Here is an 11,454-nt window from a genome sequence, read left to right as displayed (position 1 = left end):
ATTGAACCCTCTATTTTGACCTTTGAGAGTCAAAACATAAATGCTCTAAGAATTTTTCCCAACCCATTCCACTTATATTTAAAAAACCCATGCTTATCTCAAAATTGAGAGAGAGAGACCAATGAAAAACGTTATAATACTCTCATCAAAGACCAAAACAATGAATAATAGAATTTGAAGCGCTAAAGATGATTTCTTACTATAATCTAGTTTAACTTTTAAAGAATCAAATGTAAATGTTTTAAACTTTTCTCGACTCATCCCACTATAAATATATATATATATATATATATATATATATCCAATCTTATCTCAAAACTGCTTGTTATTTTATCATGCTTGAATGGAGTTAAACTTTGCATTACTCTTTTTTTTTTTTTTTTAGAAGAACTTTGTATTACTCAATGTTAAATTCTAAAATACTACTCAACTACATCTGTTGGGTTATTTGGACCCTAGTTGTTGATTATGCAGCGGATTGCCAACTTATTTTAGTATTTTAGTCCCATTCTATAAAAAACTTTCTTCCCTCTCCTTGTGTGCTCCTTGTGTGTGTGTGTTAAAAATACTTAGTATTCTAAAAATAAATAAATAAATGTTAACAATTAAAGCATATATATTTTGCATATCAAATATGGTGTCACCAATTGCACATAATCAATACGATGAGAGGTGATATGATGACGGGGAAACCTTCTCTAACAAGACAATCCACTATATTAATAAAAGTTTAACAATCTATTATAAAATTGCATGCCTAGATTCTACTCATAAATGAACTTACAGTGAAAACCTTCAGCTAATTCAAAACCTTTAAACTCTTCAATATATGGATGCCTTTACGGATAACACATCCATATTCACTGCTGGAACCTTCAACCAACTCCAAGAACCTCTTGAATGTTCTCTTCATAACAGGTAGTATGTGGTAGTACCAGGACTTTAACATTGATCATCAATCGGTTGGACTTGTTTAAACAACAAAAGTACTCTTTATCCCTTGTTTTGACCATCCTTAATTTGTTTTATAGTCCAACAAGTAGAGCACATAATAGGACTGAAACAGACGACGTAATATGATTGATCTGGCAAAATCCATGATTTTTTATCGATCAATCCGACAACTCTCAACTCCATTTTTGATCAATCCAGAAGGCAGAAATTGTCGAAAATCCAGGAACCCTTTTATTACTTGAAAATACATTAGTGACTTGAGAAAACTTTCAATTTTCCAAGGTTTGCCAACCCTAAATCTATTGATCACCTAACAACATCCAAGCATTAGCAAATCATTACAATACATACATTAAATCATACTATAAATTGAGCTACATTAGTTATTCAATTCGTATAAACAAAATTAACTTCTTTTTTTGGTTATATTGTATGAAATTTTATAATAGGATAAGATAAAAAAAAAATTTTAAAAAAGAAAAAGAAAAGATAGGTGATACGGGTTATATCGAAAATCTAGTATTTTAATAGATATTATTAGGTTTTGGTATATTTCTGTAATTAACTTAGAAAATAGAGTAGAATACGAGTTCCAATACCTAAATCTCAAACCCATCCTTTTAGGATCAAGATGTATCGGTCTGTAACCCGTCGAACCTGTCTCCTGATTGTCATCCCTACACATGGGTGTAAGATGGTATTTTAAGAAATAAACAAGCAGCGTCGTCGATTGACTGCTGATTCACTATGTAGATTAGAGATGTGTACAACATACGTACAAATTAAAGTAATAGTATGGTACTGTTACCACGCTTATCAATCAATGCCTGAAGCGACCAAACACTAGATGAGAAAAGAGAATTGATACACAGCATACAAAAAAATTCATACTAAACATGACCTAGGCAATGAGATGCAAGGTCACGCTGCAGAAGAAACACTTTGAAAAGCTATATCCACCAAAGCTGAAATTTCCGGAAATGAAGATTAGGAACATGTTTTATTAGGCTCCAACTACTGTTAAGGAAACCCTAGTTTGTCCCGGCCGATGATGAAACTTTTTAAGCTGTGATTCCATTCATACCACAAAGCACAATATAAGGCTAGTCTAACCCAGACTTGATTGACCTAATGCCTTGATATCAATTCTTATCATATAGATTTACACAAGAATTTTTCACCAATAATTTAAGTCGTGGGTTTTTAAGAGAGATTGTGTACAACGCAATGACGTAACATACCTCCTACAACATAAAGGGCAAACCCATTTGGCTAATCTTGTCAGCTTGGATTCTGGGAGTTGATAAAAGGCACATTCTAACTGAGAAATTGTCAGTATAATATTAAATTAAATAATTCCCAGCTACCCAGTCAAACTGAACATCTTCAATTCAACCCACAAAATCATGCAAAAGTTGCCCTCCCATGACATCCCTCTCAAAATGCCGATTATGTGATTCAAAACCCCCTATAACATAACCCTCACCGTTTGTCTCAAGGCCGAGACCGAATCGTTGAACTGCATTTATGGGAAAGGGCTCTGACATACCTATCCCATTATTCTGGTGAAGACCCAATGTTAAAGACACACCGCTATTTCCACCTGCAACGCTCACACCAACACCCATATGATGAGGATGACTTAAGAAGTTGTTGTACGATAAGTTCCGCGGTTCCTCATTCCCCACAGGTATATCAGGAAGTTCATTTCTAGTGCGTTTTGATGGGGTGTCTTGAGCCCTCTGGGTAGAGGTGGATGGGTTGTCAGATACAAGTGAGTTTGCTGAGGTTAGCTGATCACTTGATCTGTTGGCACTTCGTTCATCCCTTTGCGAAGCTTTTTGGGCTTGCCGTGTTTCCAGCGTGTGTATTTCTTCCACCATTGGCTTCCAAAGCCTTACTCTTGCATTGATAAACCAATTCGAAACCTGGCTCATAAGTAGTATCACAATCAATTGAACATTAACCTCACATTAATATCAACATGGAAATTATTGAAAATTTAAATATCGCTAGGGTTTATGATTTATGAAGGAATGGCACACCTGGCTTCGCGATAGACCAGTTTGTTTCGCCAACATTAGCTTGTCTGTATCAGTAGGATAACTGTAACATAACATAGTAACTAAAGGAAGTCAACATACTTGTAAATAACAGAAGGAAAAGATGTCTAGTTAGTCCACTAAGGAATTTATATATTCTTCTGTGTTAATCACGTAATTAAATTACTTACGGATGCAAAAAGTGTTCAAACAACCATGCTCTGAGAACAGTCACAGCGCGTTCAGGAAGCCCCCTTTGGGGTCGCCAAACAGGTTGGTGCTCAAGAAATCCTGAACTGTGAACTGGTCTCTGGCAATATAGGCCTCTGTCAGCGTTTCCAAGCCTTGGAGCTTCATCATTCCCAAGGGTTGCATGGGCCTTGTAGTTGAACTGAAGCTGGTCAGTAATCGCATTCTTCAAGCACCTGAAATGCTTAGACATGGCTTTTATAGCCAAGTTGGCATAAGGGGCTGCATTTCCAAGCCCGGCAACACACTCAAATGATGTTACTACCGTCTGCATCTGTTGATAGTATTGTCTGTACCTCCTGTAAACCTAGAGGAGATTGAAAACAGTGAAAATGACACAACAATCAGATATAAAATGAATACTCCATATAACCATTCTTTCTTCCTCTCTTAACTCTAAAAACTAGAGGACAATATATAAATTACAACGTTGCAACCACCTTGAAGTTCAATATTATCACTAAGAACTAATAGGTTCTCATTGCAGTCTCATTACTTAGAAATTCGTGCGCACCAAAAGAACCCATTTCATATATTCCCCTTAACTACAATGAAGTGCAATAATTACAAATAAAAATGTTTTAAAAATAAAGGAGGTTCAATAATGCAAGAATTCAACTTAACTAGCTGCAACATAGCTAGGTCATATTCCAAAAGGACAAAAAGGACCAGATCATAGTCCAACCGGAGGGACACATTATTACTATTGCCAATGCTATCTTACAATATGATTCCCTCCTAATGGCATGTGGAAGCCCAAATGGAGCAGAAAACTACCCAAGACAGCACTCATTTTACTCAACTATTGCCGGAATTGTAGTCAAACATTGAATATGTAACACCCTGGATCATTTCCAATAGTAAGTAAACTAGAGCTCATTCTCATGTTGCATTCTTATTTGTCATTGTGGAGGTGAGGTGGGCTTATCAAGTACAATTTTTTAAGGCGTCACTCCCCCCCCTTCTTAATAATAGCTTATTCAAATTAGATATGGAAATAGATCAGATTTGGGGGGAAAAAAGGAAAAAAATTTCCAAACACAAACCGTCTAAACATATTACATATCAAACTCGATTAAACTCCAGGAATCTCATCCCAAACTCATCCTACTTATATTTAAAAAACCCAAAACCGCCTGTTTAACCATGAGTCGGAGAAAATGGGTCAAATTAGGTCGATTTTTAACTTAAAATTGGACATCAAAAATATTTTAAAAGGGAGAGATAGGTGCACTTAAATTTATTATAAAACCCTAGTTTTTGTGTAAATAAATTAAATAATGGGGGTAACTTGGTAATTTAAATAAACAAATGGGCCAAATTTAGGTGCCAAACGTGTAAAACCCAAACCCTTTCCCATCCTAGGGTTTATAATGGAAAACCAGACCAACCATAAACCCATCTAAAAAATCTCAAACACTTAAAGGGGGTGTTTGGTTTGCTTGATGTTACATTACACCGTAATATTACATTATTGTAATCTTACATTAATGTAATCTCAATACAAGAATACAACATTATATTCTTTAGGAAGGTGATGTGATATATTGTGTAATCTTAGATTATGGTAATATTAGAAAAAAAAAATGAACCAAACACTTTAATATCACATCACCATAATATGTATCACAATAAGGGCACATCACAGCGAATCAAACGCCCCCTTATGGTAAGGTTTAGATTGGGAAAAAAAAATCCATCAAACCCAACCCTTTGCCATCCTATCAAACCTCACTTACGAAAGCCCAAAACAAGCACCTCTTTTAGAAATAATTCACAAAATGCATGCCTTCCCAAACAAATTCCTAAATGGGTAATGCAAAATAAAAAAATTAAAGAGGTTAGTACCAAAATCAGTTTTTGAAAAGGTAAAACCACCCTCAAACCAACTTATTATCCTTAACCATAGCTGATTGGATCAGCTACATGAATTGTTTTGTGCCATTCAACTATATCTAAGACATTTGAAAAGGGAAAATTGAAATATAAAATAAATAAATAAATAAGAAAGAAGATGTATAGAGACAGATATCTTATTCTTCTTCTTCTTCTTCTTTTTTTCATTTTTTTTTTTGTTTGCCTTCTCTTTTCCGGAGACAAGATTTGAACCCAAGCTTTATTTTAAAGCCCAAAGTTTCAACACCAATCTCATTTGCACCACTACTAGAGCTGTTACTATAACAAGGTGTAATATAGCCCAAGGTTTATTCTAAAGCCCAAAGTTCCAATATCAATCTCATGCATCATTACCAGAGCTGTTACTGAAACATGGTGCATGCAATATAGACCATTGCCAATTTTATCTAAGGAAAGCAAATCTTAATTCTACCAATTTCAGGTATCAATCACTTTTTTATTGTATTTTATATATATATAAAATGCATCCTAGTCCATACCTTCATTTTCTTACACCCCAAATCCTGAATTATTGGGTACAAAAGAATTAGTGGCAGATATTAAGTGTTGGTTGCAGTGTTGTCAAAAGTATACTTAAAACTAAAAGCTCTAAACCCCAAGATCTGAACCTCTTAGTTGGCTGAAGTGAAGCTCATCTAAGAAAGTGCCCCTAGGCACTTTTTTTCTGGTGCTTTTTGAAGAGGCAAAATGCATGCCTTGCCTCACATTTTTATTTTTGCTAAAAAATTATATGAATCATTAAAATTTACTACATGATCTTGAAGAAATGTCATGGGCATTGATTTGGTATATAAAAAATATACTTAAGGTGTTGTATTGCACAAACAATTTCGTGTTTACATATCAAGAGACATGATCAAAGATCATTTACTATTCTAGCAAGTTTTGGTCTTTTGTTTTTGGCTTATATATCTTGATTGAACCATATACTTCATTTGATCATAACTATCACAGTTATGTATTTTTATACAGCACAAGGGAATCACATAAAAGGTTATGTTCAAACTTTCTATGACTAGATTACTATCATATTGTCCACCAATAGTTGTTTTCAACTTTACTATACTAAAACTTTTAAGTTGAAATAACTAATGTAAAATTTCAACTCAGAAACTTTGTACATTTGCTTCCATTTTAGCTAATAGGTAAATTATAATACTATTTTGCGTGCATTAGCTTTTTTATTATATATTATAATATATAAGATCTGAAAAATGTATGTTTTACTTCAATTAGGTGCAAGCTTTTTGTACCAGGCTCCAAAACCAAGCACTGCAATGTTGAACATTTTGCCTTGTTGCTCCAAAAATATCAACTCACACACAGTGTTGAATATGAAGGAACCAGCATTTTCACTGGAAACAACTTGAAAAACTAGTTTTGATATTCCCCTCCAAACTCTCATAATTTCTCGTCTCAAAATATATCAACTCATTATAAAGGAAAAATGTTAATGATCTGTATGCACTACACCATTATAAGAGCGAATTCCAACAAGGGTAGAAACAATTTGTTGCTCTTCATAAATATAAGTTGTTTTCATAAATATAAGTTGTTTTAAGATGCCTTCATAATAGAATTTTTACCTTCCTAAATCAATGGGAAACCAAAGCTAAAATGTAGCATTAATTTTTATGTCAAAAATCCCAATCCCAAACTCAAAGAACTTGACTAGACCTTTACACTTTTAAATGTGAAAAAGAAAGTGAACTTCATCACTTACCAAAAACCCTTTAAATAAAGGATACATAGCTTCCATAACTCCCCTCATTATTTAAATTTTTTACTCCCCTAATATTTTTCTCCCTTCATATGCAAAATTTAAGTGCTTACTTCTGCTTAGTTCTAAAAAAAGTGGATTACTTTTCACATACCTCATTCCTAATGCCTAGCAAAAAAAAAAATAATAGCACCCTATTTCACATGAATAAACTCATGCATAATGACAGATATATTTCTACCATGTGGCCATCAAGCTATACATGCACATAAACACAAGAGTGACAAGACTGAGCACTGTCCCAACTGATGTAATATTGGCAACATGATATACTCACCTAATATAAATTACAATCTACATACTTGGAATAGAAACTCGCAACTATACTGCACAAGTAATATACAAATGTTGGGGGAAGGGGATCAGTTCTCTCAAACCCACTCAGTTAAACTGATTAAAAATGCTAACTTTAGCTCAACAGCAAAGGAAAATATCTTTTAATTTTCTATTTCAACTCTCACTAATTTGGCTTTATAGCCCCCTTGTCATCAACTGAATCTCACCAACTGGGTCGAGACCAATCAAAAGAAGAGAGCAAACACCTTGTCATCTACTCATTCCATCCTCTTTAATTAGTTTGGAATACCATTATGCTTTATTTAAACACTTTATAGGAGAGTATAAATCTTTTCAAACGGATTCCTTCATTCACTTTATGCACATTATACTCTAAACCCGGTGACAATGTAACTAGCTAGAACTCATTCTATGGTTGTCAGACACTTTAGAGTGCTAATCTTAGTGCATATATTCCCTCCTGTGTCACCTTTTCCAAAAAGACGATTTTGCGATCACCAAGGCCATCTATTCTTTAATACAGAATCTAATGCACAAAGAACAAAAGATGAGGATGCTATATAAATAACAAATTAATAAGACACTTATTATCCATGCAACACCACAAATTGCACGTTGGTTAAACCAATGACCAACCCGACACCACAAAAATATAATCCATATAAGATATAATTGTTTTTTTTTTCTTTTTTTAAATATTCGAGAAATTGCTTCCACAGTGACAAAGCTTGGGTTTCATAAAGACCCATCCAGAAGATAAACTTGCACAGAAAGAAGATCACATCAAACAAATCAATAAGCCAAAATTCAAGAAAGAAAACTAAAAACAATTAAATATGAACTACGTGTTGCCACCTTAAAACGTTTCAAGGAGTAACACAAATCAATGAAATGAACGCGAGTATAACAAACACCATCAAATTAAAGAACAGAAGCAAAATATTATTTATATATGTATATACCTCGTTGAGCATCGAAATGAGCCTTGACTTCTTACTCCGAATCTCGGCCCCATCTTCACAACTGAGTGGATCTCGATCGTCTAAAATTCCACTTGCACTCAAACCCTCCATGGGAGAATCCATGAGAGCTGAATCAGCTGTTACTTTCTCAGCGTAAATTCCAGGACCCGCGACCTCACAGAATTCCTCGAGCAACAGCTGTGCAGGCTTCAAAAATCTCGATCCTTTGAGAATTGAAGCGTACCCAGTAAACGGCCCAAGAGGGACGGAGCTACGCGACACTTCGTTTGAGGCCGAGGCACTGCCATTAACAATGCCTGGAATCACATACCCAGCTCCACTACTAGACCCGTATCGTTGAAGATTAAGCTCGAGCGGAAGATTGGTTTGGTGGTGAGTAGGTTGGTGGTGAGAGGAGAGAGATAGAGAGAGTGGTTCTGGCTTGAACACCACCACTTCACTTCCATTATTATAGCTCTGATCGAAATCTCGCATGTTTTGAAGATTTTGAGGGGTAAAAAGAAAAGAGTTACTGTTCATGTCTTGGATAGAGTTTGGATTTAGAGGCAAAGAGTGGTTGGGATCCAAGTAAGCCGAGGAAGAAGAAGAAGCACCGTTCATAATTCCACCTACAAACCCCATCAGATTGACACTTTCTTCCTTGACAGCGCTGCCTTTGCAACCAGGTTCAGTGAGTTGGGGGTTCTGGTTATGGTGGTGGTGATGGTGAAACTCGTGGGTGTTCGTGTTGGTAGTGGTGCACGTTAGCAAATCGGAGGAAAGAAGAGAGGGATCGTAGAGAGGGAGTAAGCCTTGGAGGTTGGCGGTGGAGTGCTCCACAACACCACCTTGGTGGTGGTTCTGAGCTATGACTCTGAGTTTATCTCTTCTGCTTTGTTGTGGGACATGGTAGGGTTCAAAACCCTCCGCCATAGATTTACAGAGAGAAAGACAGACCCAAGAGAAAGTACTGAAAGAAAGAAAGAAGGTGAAGAAGAAGAAGAAGAAGATGGGTATATTAAAGAGGAAGAGAATAATAGAAATAGGAGAGAGAAATTGAAAGAGATGGAGTGATGAAATGAGATGCTATGATGATGTTAGTCTGAGCTGCAAAAGTATAGCAGATAGAGACTTAAGCAAGAGATACGTTGAATTGATTGAGAGAAGGATTGGGGCATGTGGTGCTCATTCAATTCGATTGAGAATTGAGATAGATACACACACTCTCACTCTCACACACACACACTCCACACAACAATGGTTGAGTTGAGTTGAGTTGAGTGGATCAGAGTGGGCTGAGCCTTGAGTGCATAGGGTTTCGAAGGGAACCGGACGACCACCGGCTATTTCCGGTAATAATGGAACTACTACTAACTGACTTGTGTTTGTGTTTGTGCCTCTGCTTGTGCTTGTGTGTATGTTTGTGCTTGTGCTTGTGTGTTTCAGATATTTCTGACAGACAGGGGTTTTGTTTTCTTTTTCATTTTCCTTCCTTTGTCGTTTTCTGTATTTTTCTTTTTCATTCAACAGGAGTTTATATATTTATAATATTTTCCACAGCAAAACTTAAGTAATAATTGAGTTTTTGTGGCATATTTTGAGAGTATACTTTCTTTCTCTCACCCTTTACCATCATACTGCCCACTATATGAGAGAAAGTAATTTTCATTGGTAATTTAATATTGATTCTTATTTGAATCTATTAATAATATAATTTTTTTTTTTGTATTTCGACGCCTAAAATTTAAGGTGAAAATATTGTATCTTTAACTTTACCGTGTATTAATGGATAATTCTTACACCATATAAAAAATTATGATATTTATCACAACTATTATACATGACCAATTATAGCAAGATACTTGTCATTTTTACATTTTTTTTTTATACCACTCACAATTTATTATGAAAAAAATGTACAATGGTGGTCAAAGTTGTGATTTTTATTTTATGTGATCCTGAAAATTTGTGATGTATGAATAGGTTTTTTCTGTGTACTTTGATTTTTTGTTTTTTTTTGTTTTGGGGGTTGAGGAGAGAGGGGGGGGGGTTATTTAAGGGGATGAGATGATGACGCACGTGAGAACGCGGGAACAGAGCGATGAATGAATGAAAGGCTGAGTTTGCCCTTCTCAACACTCATCCGCCAAAAAACTTTCTTGTTTCTCGCTTTACGAGGTTTTGTTCCTTTAATTATTATCTCTAAAACTATTATATACTATTACAAAAGTAATGAACAATATTTAAAAAGAGCAAAGTACCAATCTGTCCTGCCAAAACTACTGTTCAATTAATTAGGGGGGCACTGTTATTTATACCCACACAATCAATCATTGATTCTACACCACTCTTTGCCTGTTAAATGAATTGCACAGTTAACTGCAACTCAAATAATACTAATAAATGTAATGAGTAATTCAACTTGTTCATAAATACAAACATTAATAATTCAAACGGGTTGATACAACAACATATATGAGACGTTCATGATTCTTCTCACGCATCTAATTATTATTGTATTGAAAAAAAAAATTAGTACTAATAAATTATCATTGACAACAAGCATCTAGCTAGAATGGAGTCCGATTAATTTGGGCCAACACTAATACGATGGAGTATAAGTTAATTACTAATTGATCCTCAGATTTTACTTGAAGATGACTTTAAATTTTAAATGAAAAAAAAGTTAATGAATGCCTTAAAAAAACTTATTTTAAAAAAATTTTATGAGAAAGAAGAAAAGTAATTATTATTTTTTATGACTTTTTATATTTTTATGAAAGTATTGTCAAAATATTTTTAAATAATTTATTTACAATTGTCCTAAAAGTACTCTTTACTAATTTTAAAATGAGTAATGTTACAGACACAAACTATTTTACAACATTTTAAAAAATTGGTATTGTTGTCAACTTTTTACAGATTTCATTTGGGCTCATCATTAACATTATTTTTTCAATTACCAATAATTACTCACCACATCAATAATTTATAAATTTTTTAATAAAATTATTTATATCTCTAACATTACTCCTTTAAAATTTACCGAGCTCTTTCTATTTTTTTGGAAGGGAGCATATTTCACTCATCTCATATTTGAACACTGTAATTTCCAAAAAAAAAAAAAAAAAAAAGGAGTTGGATGCCGTTTTTAAATAAAAAGGGAGACGCTCCTTTTAACACTGCACATAGATAGGCACTCAAAAGTTAATAACTATATTATACTCAAAAGTACCCGTTTTAGGGAGAAAAA

At 34.4% G+C, this 11,454-nt stretch overlaps 1 protein-coding gene across 1 annotated transcript; it reads right to left on the bottom strand.

Annotated features, from left to right (window-relative positions):
* Positions 1–2,008: 2,008 nt before the first annotated feature.
* LOC115953838 (BEL1-like homeodomain protein 9) lies at positions 2,009–9,619 on the bottom strand. Its single transcript, XM_031071646.1, has 4 exons — positions 8,202–9,619; positions 3,188–3,552; positions 3,000–3,060; positions 2,009–2,882 (listed from the first exon to the last, which is right to left on the bottom strand). Exons 1-4 carry the CDS (start codon positions 9,132–9,134, stop codon positions 2,346–2,348), a joined length of 1,896 nt encoding a protein of 631 aa, XP_030927506.1. The 5' UTR covers positions 9,135–9,619; the 3' UTR covers positions 2,009–2,345.
* Between the last annotated feature and the right edge of the window lie 1,835 nt (positions 9,620–11,454).

This window comes from Quercus lobata, chromosome 7, assembly GCF_001633185.2.
Source record: "Quercus lobata isolate SW786 chromosome 7, ValleyOak3.0 Primary Assembly, whole genome shotgun sequence".
Classification (NCBI taxonomy): domain Eukaryota; kingdom Viridiplantae; phylum Streptophyta; class Magnoliopsida; order Fagales; family Fagaceae; genus Quercus; species Quercus lobata.
This window is presented reverse-complemented; position numbering and strand designations above follow the sequence as displayed.